The sequence below is a fragment of the Hyposmocoma kahamanoa genome, unplaced genomic scaffold (assembly GCF_003589595.1).
Source record: "Hyposmocoma kahamanoa isolate Upper Pololo Valley unplaced genomic scaffold, ASM358959v1 120, whole genome shotgun sequence".
Taxonomy (NCBI): domain Eukaryota; kingdom Metazoa; phylum Arthropoda; class Insecta; order Lepidoptera; family Cosmopterigidae; genus Hyposmocoma; species Hyposmocoma kahamanoa.
In genome coordinates, this window is record NW_020653415.1 from 3,169,762 (window position 1) to 3,184,646 (window position 14,885).

Here is a 14,885-nt window from a genome sequence, read left to right on the forward strand (position 1 = left end):
TTTGATCGAAATCAACGGCGAAAACGACAGTTACTACAGAATATTCCCGAAGATCAATTATTGTCCATGTTTAGCGTTTAAACATTACGTGTTGGAGAAGAAAATCCAAGTTTGCTGTAAACATATTTTAGCGGGTAATTTTTTTGACACTATACTATTATAGTTTAGTTGGCCAACATGATGACCCCTTAACCGTCTTTCGTACCGAACTGTATTGTCAATTTGGTTCCGAGAAAATCAGTGTGGAGAAAGGTGTTAAACAAACTTAACCTTTAACCTGAGGGTCGTAACATTAATTTTGGTACAACTGCGTTATTGCATCATTAGTCAATGACATTTTCAGAAACCTTAGATGTCAATTTCCTCTTTAATTACATTACATACTTTACCTTTACACTTTTCAGATGAATGCATAAGATGACTCTCAGAAGTAAAAGATCGGCTAGGGGTCAGGTATCTTAGGGCTTATCTTATCAACTGCACTATCGGCAAACTTGATGCAGTTCCAGTTTCAAACCGTTTTTCTTTGCAGCTCTCTTCAAATCTTATTTGGAGACTTTTTTGAGAAAACCTTTTGTTTATATTACTATAAAGAATGAAATTAACTAAGTACTTCAAAATTTCACCACTCAAAAAACTTGATCTTGTCCTTTAAGGCCATTGGTGACAAGAACAAGTAAGCTGCAGGTAACAGTGGTCACATCCACCCTTAAGGCGGGACTGCGTCAACTATTGCTGGTAGTATATTGACTTAATATCACTATGATAGTAATCCTGAGCACTGGAGAGCACTGGAGTAGAAAATGCAGTGCTATTCCCTCCAAAATGATAGTGACGGAGTGAAGATATTTGTGTTTTCCATCCGTTACTCTCATCTCTGGACTGTATTCGCACTTTCCATCAGGCGCGGTGCAGTCATTTTGCCGAGTCACAATAAAAAAAAAAATAAAAAAAAAGCACGCTCTGCATACAGGCTGTCTGTGATACCTAGATTAAAAGGATACTTAGATTAAGGTGTTTATTGAATGGACTATGATCAGTAGCAGTAGAAATCCTTATAAAAAAGTTTTACTGCTACTTCGTCCAGGGAAGTACTGCCATCTTATCTATTTGTTCCACCAAGCATAAATGTGAGCATTACTGCATTCCACAGGCACATGTAACTTGTCAACTTATGTCTCAGGCTGATGGGCGCAGCAGGCGTGTCGCTTAACACCAGGCACCAACTTGTTTGTCCCATTGCTTTGTATTATAAAAAAAACTTAAAAGTGGCAAATTAGAGCACCGAGCTTTGTCGCCTCATAATAATTTTATTTAACTTGCATCCCCTAGAGGTTAAGCAATAAAGTTGCAGGCCCCTAATAATAATATAACAGTATCCAATAGAAGTTATTTTATGCAATGGATTTTTCCCTGTTTAACAGCCTTTATTGAATTTTATTTTAAGGCCGCCTTGCCCAAATTCTACACCGAACAACAGAGCATGTAGTAACACAGGAACAACACCTCATGCTCGTACGATCCATGTTTGAGTTGGAGCAAAATGGATAGCGGGACTTCTGACTACTATTTCACAGCATCTATGGATTCTGGACGTACCCTATGTAGCCTGCTGAAGGCTATACAGTTTCAGGAGGCAAGTGTGACACATTGTAAAACTAGGCAGGTTTGTTTTTTGTGTGTGTGTGAAATGTGTGTTTTGGAGTTTGCAATAACACTGATGTTTTGTGTGTGACACAAAATTTTACAATATATTTATGAGACAAGTGGTATTTGTTAAAAGTTCACAAAATTTTGTGAACTTTTAACAAATTGTGCATTTACAATTAAATAAACTGGGGCAGATAAGAAAAGTAGATTGCACAACCCTTGAAAAAGTGGTCCTTACTGCCCTCCGGTGGGCGCTGAAGAGTTCTAGGGGGGGCTGTAGAGGCCTCGGAAGCAATTGGGTGGGCGTAGATGCTGTCCAGAGGGTGCCACCGCATTTGGAAAACTGACTTATCTACGTATATAATTTTAATCCTTGTGACTTTTTGCGTTAATATAAAAATACGCTTTTTCAATTATTTTTTGTTGTGGTGGGCATTGAAATTTTTTTGTTTTGCCTTAAGTGGGTAGAGAGACAAAAAGTTTGGGAACCCATTATTTAAGCCACTAAGCAGTTTTAAAAAGTAACACTATTTAGCAATACTAAAATTAGCATTTACCACAATCGCCACATTTTCAAGATGTAGTGGAGCTATCTAAAACAAGAGTAAATGCTGTGCTATTATTCTCCAGTACTGAATTAGATACTATGTTACTAATCCTTACCCAACCCTATCAATTGGCATCATAAAAATATCGTCATTATCATCATCCAGCCTGATTTCACCCAATGCTGGTGAAGGTATTTACCCGCCATGTCCTATAGTATGGGGATACGTATAATATTCTAGGGAACTATACCACCTGGTCTTACAGAGAATTTCCTGTGCTATAAGGACCACATTATCAAACTAACAAATGAACCTAACTCCAAGTCACACATCCAAAACACTTCATAAAAATATAGTACTTAGCTATCGAGTTCTTGTTTTCGCGATTGAAATGAAACTATTTTTCCGGATTTGAATCGCGTATATTGTTGTTCTTGTAACTTTTTAAATGCCTTTGAATGCAGTATTACTTACTTTAAAAATGAAATAATGTCTCCATTAAACAAAATATTCTACCTAAAATATTTAAGGTATTTCCCTCTATGTCTTATGGCCTTCAGATGCCCTGTTTAATGTTCTAGGGAACCATACCACCTGGTCTTACAGAGAATTTCCTGTGCCATAAAGACCACATCGATAACTCCAATGAACTTTATTTTTAAGTCATTTTCTGTTATTTTTATAAACAGCCATATTTATTTACTAATAATATTATGCTCCCTGAATTTTGTGAAAAAAAATTAAAAAAAAACAAACTTCGAAAAAAACGAATTTAGTGAAAAAAAAAAGAGAACAACAAAATAAAAACAGAACAGGTCCAAAAAGTAAATTGGCATAGCGTTGGAGGTATCGACATCATCGAACTAACAAATGAACCTAACTCCCTTTGACACGTTTAAACTTCATTCCCAATTCAATTGCCAATTCAAACTGCCTCTGTGGCCGAATGATAACCATGCCGGACTGCCACGCAGAGGTCCTAGGTTCGATTTCCGGGCCGAGATAAATATTTGTATGGCCTACATTTATTTCTCTCTTGAGCTTGGGTGTAATTTCTGTTTGTGTGTGTGTCCATGGCACCCGCGACACAGGGTTTCCCTAGTGCGGGCCTATGTTGAGTGTGAGCGTTATTATTATTTATTATCCCAATGGTGGGCCTCGAGGTTGTCAAATTTTCTTCTTTGCGTTTCAGTTGGCAATATTTTGTGCCCTCCCTGAAGGTCTAAAGCTGACCGTGGAGGAGGGCAAGTGTGTGCAGGCCTCGGCTTACATCCCTGCTGATAATTTCACCAACTACCATGTGAGGGACGACATTGATGTCATGTTCAAGGTAACTATCTAAACTAAGCATCCAACCTCCTTCAGGAATCTCAGTGCTTCTATGGACCGAAGCCTTCTTGGTGGTAGTGCTTTGATGCTTTGAAGTAGTTTATTTTAGGTATTCACCACACTTACGGACACGGAATTGCTTTAAGGCGTGACGCGAAACGCGCAACGTTCTTTTCGCTCTTTCACCCCCCTTGTGTATTATTTAATTGTATTTTATTATAATATTTTCTCTAAAATATCATAAGTTGCAATACCCCAAACAGGGTTCATGTACTATCACTGTGATATTTTTAAGATCATTTTGCACACATTGTACATGCAAATAACCTTACCGTGGACTAATAACTCAAGAGGGGTTGGTTACCTATCAGTAGTCCGAAATGACATTTTCCAGAAATAACGTTTGCTCGAATTTTCGTTACCTCTAAAGTAATTATGAGAGGAAAATGTTTTTTTCTTTTAAACCTAACCTAACCGAACCTTAATCGTGTCTTTGCGATAACCATCTAACATATCCTGAAAGAACAACGGTTTCGTTATAATTCGGTTTTCGATGTACTGAAAATTCGAACAAACGTTATTTCGGAAAAAAAAATTCGAGTTTGTGATAGGTTACCCTCAAGAGGACTGCTAATCGCGATACAAGACAGCTTAGTCGGGTATTTAGTACCTATTGGTACACCAGATGTCGCGACGGGTACCAAGTACCTTCTTCTTTTTCATTATTGGCGGTGTCGTTTTAGGTTTTCGCCAGCATCAAGCGTTTCGCTAAGATGGGTATAATGTAAGAAATATAAAAACCATGGCGATCATCGCCAATGACCAGGTGTTTATTCTTAGGTGAACGTATCGATTCCAGTGGCGTCGTCGGTGACGCAGAAAGAAAGTTGTGGGGTACTTTGTTAGAGAGAGATTTTTGTAACAGTTTATAGTGATAAGCTGCAATTGATCAAAGCTACTCTAATTTATAGTGATAACAAACAAATCAATCAGATGGCGCTTACTGCAAAGATTTTTATAAATAGTGTCGGTTATTCTTTTATTTCGATTAGGATTAGCGCCATCTACCCATATTAGAAAGCATTAATTTATAAATTAGTTTGTAACACACAATGCCATCTATTGACACGCATATTTGTCAAAATTCAGAACGTAATTTTAGATCATACCAATAATTGAATAATATTAGAAAGAAATAAACTGACTTCTTATATTTCATATTAAAGAGGAATTAGTTAATATAACTACTTTCAGGCTATTGATCAACGCCATCTAGATATAAGACGGAATTTTGACCTTTTTCAGAGTTACGAATAGTTACAATCGGAAGTATGGACATTAGCAGTCTTTTTGACTTATTGGTCCATGGCCTTACTAATGGTTAGTTGTATGTGAATTGCGCATCATAGCATTTTTATAGTAAATTAGTCTGTTACATAAGTGTTGTGGACTGTGATAGCCTGATGATGAAGATAGTATTGTACATTTCAGATAAGTATAGCAGTACTAGCAGAGACTCTCAATATTTTTGGCTCTGGAGAAGAGTCCAGCTTGAAAATGTACTACAGATGTGAGGGGTCACCATTGCTACTTGTGTAAGAATTGTATTTTCACTTCACTAGCTCTGAAAGGCTCACTTTCTCATTAGAAATCTGCGCTTAAAAGCGGCTTTTGCACGCTAGCGTGGAAAAGGTTTTTGAAATTCGAACTTGACGATGGACTGGTACACCTAAATTTTCTTTCGATGAAAAAAAATATAATGACAGCGAGTTGTCTTACATTACTTATTTATGTAATATAAATTCGTTGACTGGTTTATTTTATCCTTATTATTGAGAACATTAATTTGACAATGATAACTATATGTGTTTATTAAATTATTTTATTTCGTCGAAGAACTAAAATAATTTCAATAATCACTTAATCACACAAAATAAAAGTACAAGCAAGAACGATGAGGTGTAAATTCAGAACGCATCCGAAGATAAACTCTTTATTTTAATTAAAAAAACTGATGTTTTATAGTTCAACTGTTTTTCGTTCATCTACCATTTTCCTCGCTATAGTGAGGTGAAAAGTTGTATGTTTCGCTCGGCAGCAAATTTGTTTTGCGTCTCGTGGCTTGAAGCCCTCGCTACGCTCAGGAATCTATTTTTGAACCACGAGCGAAGCGAAGGAGTTATGTCGTTTTGTTTCTGAGTGAGTGTAGTTGTTTGGTTGAGTAATGTTTTGTGTGGGTCTTATGTTGGTTAGCATATGGTTGGTTTTTGTGTGAAGGGGTTTTGGTGGTGAGGGTTATCTATCAGTAGTCCGAAATGTCATTTTCCAGAAGTAACGTTTGGTCGAAATTTCATAACCTCGAAAGTAATATTGAGAGGAAAATGTTTTTTCTTTTAAATCTAATTTAACCTTACCGAACGTAATCACGTCTTTGCGATAAACCTTCAACATATCCTGAAAGAACAACTGTTTCGTTATAATTCGGTTTTCGGTGTAATGAAAATTCGAACAAACGTTATTTCGGACAAAAAATTTTCGAGTTTGTGGTAGGTTACCGGTGGTGAGTTGTGACGTTTTGGTGGGGGTTGCGGGGAGCCAGGTGACGTTGGTTTGGTGTATTGTTTTTTGCGGTGCGGCTGTTTGCGATGAGCTGTGGGGTCAATGATGGGTGCACGTGCGGCGACGTGGGGCTGGGTCTGGCGCGCAGTTCGGCGGTCAACGACCTCTTCTTTGTGTTTGTTGGATGTGTGTGCAGCAGATGTGCGAGTTTGTATGGGGTTATAATAAGGATTGAATTGGTTGGAATATTTATTTAGTTTATAATTGAAAGCGAATAGAGGTGGGCGCTCGCTGTCTCCGCAGTACTTGTGAGTCTAATTCAGTTATCACTCACTTTTTTTAACTCCTTTTCTTGTCGTGCAGTGCAGTTGTGGAATAAACTCCCTTCCCACATCCAGGCGAGCCCGTCGATTGCTTCTTTCAAGAAAAGTTTGAAAGCGCACTTTCTTGCAGAACTTTCTTCGTAATCATCTTATTGTTTCTTAATTATTATTATTTTTTTATTATTATATATTTATATATATCTATATATATTATGATGATGCTATTTATTATACGTTATTTATTGTATTTATTTATAATACTTATGTGTGTATCGGTATTTATACAAATTTTTTCGATAGTTTATAGTATTTCACCCTCTCTATCTTGCACGCTGTTGCCCGCTTACAACTTACGCTCTCACCATCATAGGTTGACTGGAAGAGATCTCTTTTAGAGATAAGTCCACCTTTGCTCACTTTTGTTCACAGATTTTTTCTTGTTGTTTGTTTTTTTGGTGCAATAAAGAATATATATCATTGTGGGCAATAAAATGAATACATACACTCTTCCCACCGGTGATGATGAAGGAATAATTATGAAGCAGCTGCAATCGGGTAGGAGATGGACGATCATGCTGATATGAAAACTCCATTATTGGCCGACAATGATGATGATGATGAAGACATCATAATATACGAGAAAAAAACCACGACACGCAAGCTCTGAGGCGTCGAGTTCTTTATCCTGTGGATATACTATTATATGATTCGAATGTGACATCATTATCAACATCTGTATTGATTGAAGAAGAAGCCGCAAGATCCAGGTCCGGGCGTGAGCGAGTGTGGAGTAAGGGATATGAGGGATATTGCAACGGAGAATAAAAATGTTCCTGCCTTTCGTGCTGATGGTGATGGTGCTGAAGCTGATGATAATGTGATGATGTTGTGTGAATTTCCCTTGTTTAGCACTGAGGTAAAAAGGTTGACAACTTTTAGAGACTGGCCAACGTGTCTACGACAAAAGCCTTACCAATTGGCGAAAGCTGGTTTCTTCTATACTGGCGGTGGTGATAAAACCATATGTTATTGTTGCGGGGTTACGCTGAAGTACTGGCAGGATGAAGATGAACCTTGGAAGAAGCATGACCGTTGGATAAATAAATGTGATCAAATATGACATGTTATAAACTATTTAAAGAAAAAAAGATAAAAAAAATATGATATTTTTTGTAGGTTATGTTGAGGGATGTTTGCAAGTTTTACACTATTAAGGGGAAAAAAATAAAAATGAAAAACAAAAGTTGTTTTATTTTATAATGATTCCAAGCTAATGTACCGCATGTGAAGGAGGTTATAGATTCCATTAATTATATGAATCAATGGTACATCTACCCCCCATAACAACTCACTGCTCTCTAGAATAGTCAACCATTCATTTTTGTTTTTTGTTGTGCGGACATGTGTGAAACTGTTTAATTGTTCGTGCCGCTACATTATATTGGAAAAAAAAACGTTTTATGGTAATTTCATAAACTTTACGACGAATGTCTTCCCGCGTGTTCCAATGTTCACCATGTAAACACCACCAGTTTGCAGATACTTTAATAAATCCTCGTTTATATTATAAAATCTCGATGGTAATGTCACAACTTATCCATTTTCTAAATGCACCACAGTCTGCATTGCGTCGTAGCGATATTTCGACGAAATACGTCTAATCTCCACAATTTTATATGTTTTATCCACTTCGAAATCAACCATTTTCACTCACGTTCTATTTCCACATTCATTAAGTTTGGATATTGCGTTTTGGTTTGATGATGAAGCTATATTTTTAAATGCATGCAAAATTCTCAAAAGTAATAAATAATACACTTACAAAGTAAGTTTATTGTATACAACTTCAATGCAGGCACTGTTATTTTGTAACTGAGAGATTTTAATTTTTTCCAACTGATTGTAAGCCCAATATATTATACACTTTCTACTATTAGTTTATAATTCATACATTTCTCATTTAATATAAGAGGTGTAGTGGAAATCATTTTAATCGTAGTCTCCTCAATCGATGGTGTTACTGATGATGATTTTTTAAATATAAGTACGCATATGACCTCCATTTCACCTGATGGAAAGTGACAATGAGGTCGACGATGGAGCATACACACCTAAGCAATGCCTACTTACTCTCGCCTTGCAGGCAGGGAATTCCACTCCATAGCCGTTCGCCATATAAACGTGGAAGCACAACGCACTAATAAAAGCAGAAAGTTTTCTTGATCTTCATTAAAAACTAACTGGCTATTGTACGGCTTGTTATTAGAGCTTGTGTGCAAGTTGGGATCCGATAGCGATACGGTTCTTTCTTTAAAATCTGTGTAGAAAATGAAACGTGGCTGCTTTTGGTGTCACACTGGCCGTCTTCGCTCCGCTATTCCGCCGCGAACTACGCTTGGGAATGCTGTGTGGCACGCCCCGATACGCATTCGCTTCCCACAGGTTCGCCCCCGAACCGCTTTTCCCGCTGCACCGCCTCGGCCTGAGCTTAAATGGGGTTAGCAGCATTCCTCAATAATGCCACAGTACGTTGCGAACCGTATCGAGCAGCACCGCATTCTGCATTTGTGCTGGAAACTACTAGCAAATGCCCCAAGATGTCAACGGAGCTGGCTTGCTTATTATTATGATAATTTAGTGTCGGTATTAACTTGTTAATTGTATATAGTTATTATAAGTCCGAAATAAATGATATGAATTCGAATTTCAACGTTATCTCATGTTCCATTATCAAGAAAGCTCATACCGCGATAAAAGTCATGCCATGATAAAAAACTTGTGATTAATGACAATAGTATACTTCTATTTGAATTATTTCCATTTAATTGACCTCTATTATAATTGACATTTTCTGCCATGCGCATCAGTTTTCATTGATATAAGTCCTTAACTCTATTACAGCCTCCAACCCCAATCGTTCAACAACATAATGACGGACTGCGAGATATCAACTCAAACAGCCGATTCAGTGCTGGAACTTCGCGACGAGAACGCCACAGAAGTAGCCAAACTCGTGTTGAAGGCGCCTGCGTTTCTGGGCTTACTGGCTGATATTGAAAGATCGTGTGACATTATTGAACTAAATCTGTCACCAGATTATCCAAATGTGAGAATTGTCACCTACGGGATGCAGGTAAATATGTTATTTCTCGCCTGTCGTCTGAATAACGTGGATGAATTTCGTCTCTTATACTAGCGTGAATGAGGTCGAGTTTATGTTTGACTAATCCAGTAAAAAGTCGTCATTTATTAGCTAAATTTATTCAGTATTTTTGACCTAAACAGGAAGATCTTGATTGAAAAATGGTGCCGTTAAGGGTCAGTAAAACTTTAAAACAGCGAACAATTAAATCTACTTTGTTACGGCTAGAACAGACTCAAAGTCAAAGATTATTTATTCCATAGATAAAATAAATTTACACTTGAAAACGTCACATTTACATTTCATTAATCTACTGCTCGTTCACTACGCTGACTTCCCTGAGAAGAACGAGCAAGAAATTCTAGGGATTGCTCTTTTCAAATAAACTTAAATGCTATGCTTAAAAACTGTAATGCTAAATATAATTTAATGCACTTTGAATCAAATTTGTGTGGATTCTGGAGTCGTGTCGTCTTTCCATACATCTTTATCTAACACGTAGTCTACAATTTTGTAATATGACTTTTCGATTAAAATATTTTTAATGTAGTTTTTAAACTTAGGAAATAATAAACTTAATATATGCTCCGGAATCTTATTATAAAAACGTATACAGTTCCCCATAAAAGAGTCGTTTACCTTGGTTAAACGAAATCGTGGTACCATGAGTTTAGACTTAGGTCTAAGGTTAATATTATGGATATCTTCTTTCTTATTGAAATTATGTATATTTATATTAATTTATATTTGACTAAATCAAGACTTTTAGTGCAATCAGATCCAAGCTAGGAATCATGGTTCTCGAGATTGAGAAATGGTGCCGCTGATATAAGCTTATTTCAGTGTGGTCAGTAAAATACCCTTTTCAATAGCTGACCGGCTGAATCTGATGGATGACGCAAGCAAATTTTTAAGTCTTTGAATGCAGTATCACTTACTTTTAAAAATAAATTAATGCCTCCATGAAAGAAAATATCCTATCTACAATATTTAAAGTACTTTCCCTCCGTGTCTCATAACCGTAGGACGCCCTTTAGAGAATAGTAGATTTCGTATGTAACAGCTGTTGCTGTATGTGTTCCTATAACAAATGTTGCTCGTGCTGATGAGCAGAAACATCAAACATCATGAAAAAAAATCTCACCTGTATAATCTTGTAATTTTCATACTTCAGGACCGATCTTGCATCGATGTGCCGAAGACATCAGAAATGGTGCAAGGTTTCAGCTGCGAGAACTCCATTACTATCAAGTACCAGTTACCGCATATCAGGCTTATTATGAAGGCGCTCGCGGTTTCTACCAAGGTTTGTTATCAACGTTTATTCATCTTACAGTACAGACAGGTCTCTTCAAAGAACAGGGTCTAAAACATAGTGCACATAACTATAGTAGTAATACATAACAGCGCGGCAAATAAATATTAGTATCGCCTTCATTTATTTCTCTTATGAGTTTGCATCTAATTTGTGGTTGTCTATTGCGTGTCTATGGCATCCGCGATAAAGGGTTTCCCTAGTGCGGAACTATGAGTGTGTACGTTATTATTATTATTAAATAGCACGAAATTTGATGAATAGTTTCATTTTCTTCAAATTTGTTTACAACCTATAGGTACAAATAAAATAATAATGTGACAACCCTACGCTCCGAGCGAAGTGAAGGCATTAAAGGCACCAAATAGGTGGCAGTTACACTTCTTGTCTTATTATACTATGACATAACGGTGGCTCACGTTAGTGGGGGCTTTATACATACAAATTCACAGATGGTTTTAGTTCCTTAGTCTTCAGAGAAAAGTTGGCTCTCAGAGGAACTTTTCGAATTGGTGCCACTGTTACGTTTCCATCATGGCACCTGCCGCCAAAGGATCATCCCCGTATCCTTGCATTGTAAATTTTTAAATCATAAAACAGAGCTCAAAAGGGCTCTCAAAGGCTGGCAACGCATAGGCAGCTCCTCTGATGCTGCAGATATCCATGGGCAACGATGACTGTTTTCATCACTATGTTTTCTTTCATTTTAAAATCAAATGATAATATAATTTATTTTCAGGTGGTGCTTAGATGTAGTTCCAATGGACTTTTGCTTCTTCAATTAAAACTAGAAAAAGAAGAACAGCGACAGATGTTCTCAGAATTTTACATAGTGCCTTTGTTGGACGACTTTTAGTAGTTGACAGTGCCCACAGGCCAAGTTCTCGAAGCACTGACTTGGTTTGTGATATATTTTTATCATGGAGCCCATACCAAATAACCGATGTATTTGATCCCACATATTTGAGTAAATGTTTTGAAATTTGCATCAACGTTTTAAAACTTTTTTAATTCTGCGTTACACGGATTTTTTTACCATCATCATCATCAACTCATACTACCCACTACTAGGCACTGGTCTCCTTTTAGGCGAGGGTTTCAGCCATAGTGCGCCACGCTAACCTAATGCGGGCTGAGGACTACACATTTTCCAAAGTTTATCGACTCGAACCCACGGCCTCAGTTGAGAGGTCGTAGGTCAAACCATTAGGCGACTACGGTTTCTCTTTTTTACCGTTTTACCATTTGCCCTTTATAATTAGAATCGACATGCCTGGTACACTACCATGCCTAGATTCTTGAATACACTAGGAAGATACTTTTTAGTAAGTAAAAGCTGTTAAATTAAAATGCATTCCCATATACAATAGTTTCATTTTGAAATAATCTAGTTTCTTCTTTAAGTTGGTCTTAGATTCGGCGTTACAGAAACAAAACATATTAATTTTAACTTTTCGTCATTTGACTTTTATAATTAGAAACCACAACTTGCCTGGCACACTGCCATGTCTAGATTATAGTGAACTTTGTAAGTGAAGGCTGTGAAAATAAAATACATTCGATACAAAATTATACATTTAATTTACATTTGAAAACGTACATTACATCAAAGGAATGTCGCCATATTATCCCTTGCTTCTATGAAATTCACGTGTTTTTTTTTTGCGTTGATTATTTGTTTAAATCATCGAGCAATAACTGGACTGCTAATCGCGATACAAGACAGTGTAGTCGGGTATTTAGTACCTACCTGGTACACCAGATGTCGCATCGAGTACCAAATATTAGTCTTTTTTTGTAACTAATTTGTTTATGAAAGCTATTCTAATTTGTAATGATAGTATGCACTAGACTAGATGGCGCTTATTGCACGAATTTTTATGGTTAGTGCCGGTTTTTCTTTTTTTTTTGTCTAGGATTGGCTCCATCTAACCATGTTTAGTTTGTAGCACGTAATGTCTTCTATTGACAGGTTTATTTGTCAAAGTTAATAAAATAATGTCAATATTTGAGTAACGTTACAAAAAAAGGAATTGAATTATATTTCACATTAAAGAGAAATGAATTGATAATTATCCACGGCCATTTACATAATGTAAACCACTTTCAGGCTATTGAGCGGCGCCATTTATATATAAGACGGAATTTTGACCTTTTTCGGTGTTACGATCTTAACGTATGTAATGTATGGCAACCTATCACAAACTCGGATTTTTTCCGAAATAACGTTTGTTCGAATTTTCATTACACCGAAAACCGAATTACAACGAAACGGTTGTTCTTTCAGGAAATGTTGGATGTTTATCGCAAAGACACGATTAGGTTCGGTTTAAAAGAAAAAACATTTTCCTCTCAAAATTATTTTCGAGGTTATGAAAATTCGAGCAAACGTTATTTCTAGAAAATGTCATTTCGAACTGGAACGTGGAGTATAGCAGTCCTCTTACAGTTATTGTTCCATGATTTACATGATTACAAGTCGCGGTTAAACATTCTTAAACGTTTTTGTTTATAATTTAAATATTTAAAAAAATTAGCTCTTACACCAATTTATTTGTCTGAATTGTCTCCACTTGACAGCACACAGTATGTGGTTTACTATTCCCATCATTTAATAATCATTTTGCTTCATCTATACCTAGCGCTACTACTTTTGTCAATTCCAATATCAATCTTCTTTCAATATTATAAAGCACATATGTATTTAATTCACCTGTCGATCTTCGTAAATATTCAAGACAAAACAGCTAAGGCAACTTGATATTTGTATTGAAATATTTACGTCTAAAAGTTACTTAACAAACTTATCTGTGACACCGTCCAACATTAATAGACGTAAATTGCAATTTGACGGAAATGGAATGTTTACAAAAAAAATGGAAGTAAATGAATTTGCCACTCCGCGAATCTAGTGAAGGTTAAATCGTGCAATATAGCTGCGCTTGTGTTAAATTTCTTTTTGTATATTTTTTCATGCAGTAAATTAAGTGCTTGAAAAAATGTTCAACACAAACGTAGTTATTTTGTACGGATTTATTAATTGGATTGTTTACGTCCGATTAACATCTGATTGGCAAGTTAACGCCCATTTATGCTAAAAGGCTATTTGTAAAATAACTAAACTTATAAGTTGATTAAATATCATGATATTTTACGATCATGATATTCAATTATTTTTGTGAAATTACTGAACTAGTTTGGTTATAATTATTAATACACTTCCGGACACATAATTCGAGCCACCACGCATGTTCAGTATTAAGTGCCATAAGCTTAAACAATGTTTGATTGATCAAAAAGTATTACGTAAATTTGAAACTAGTATACTGAACGTCTTTTCCATAAGTCCTTGTTGGGAATTTGGATTTGCAAAACCGGGGGAAAATCTTCGATGACAACACATTTTTGTATTCTAGCCCTTCACGACAAAAATGCGAGGTGGCTCGAATTATGTGTCCGTAGTATATAAGGATAGAACACAAAGAAAAATACCTTCGAACTGGACATGAACCAGCAACCACGCCATACCGTGGTTGACGCTCTCCCAACTGAGCTACGAAACGAACTAGCAGATCCACTGACTTACAATTATTTGGACGTCGGGTCCGCGCTAAAAAGGGTCCGAACTTATAGCGTGTTAAAATCGTATACAGAGCGTCATTCACGCTTTAGTCTTCGTTTGTTCGACTGACAACGAAGCAAGCAAAATAAGACAGTACTGCGATGACATTACAATTTAAATTCAACGTTTTAGCTTTTTCATATTCCTTTACATGTCACTACGTTTAAATAGGTTGACTTGGGACATTTTTTGCGTGGTTTTTGTATTAGACCCGTCGTCCATTTATTTGTAAGTCAATGAGCAGACCTTACGATTTTTTGAATGTGCTTGTTGCAAATCTTTGTTTTTGGTTTTAACGAGATTTTTGCCAATCTGTGGGAAATCCATGAAAGTTTTTCTTCACTCAGCCAGTCCAGCCGGATCGAAGGAATTTTTCTTTGTGTTCGATCTATGTATT

General features: G+C 36.5%; 1 protein-coding gene across 2 annotated transcripts; it reads left to right on the forward strand.

Moving 5' to 3' along the window:
• LOC113240130 (cell cycle checkpoint protein RAD1) lies at nt 1-12,369 on the forward strand. Of its 2 annotated transcripts, none has more exons than XM_026477356.1 (7): nt 1-134; nt 1,448-1,636; nt 3,391-3,528; nt 5,004-5,122; nt 9,311-9,542; nt 10,726-10,857; nt 11,606-12,369. In XM_026477356.1, the coding sequence occupies exons 2-7, from the start codon at nt 1,544-1,546 to the stop codon at nt 11,720-11,722; spliced, it is 831 nt and encodes a 276-aa protein (XP_026333141.1). In that variant the 5' UTR covers nt 1-134; nt 1,448-1,543; the 3' UTR covers nt 11,723-12,369. The 2 variants fall into 2 exon arrangements, with proteins under 2 accessions (XP_026333141.1, XP_026333142.1); XM_026477357.1 differs by having other exon boundaries at nt 5,019-5,122; nt 11,606-12,364.
• Nucleotides 12,370-14,885: the final 2,516 nt, after the last annotated feature.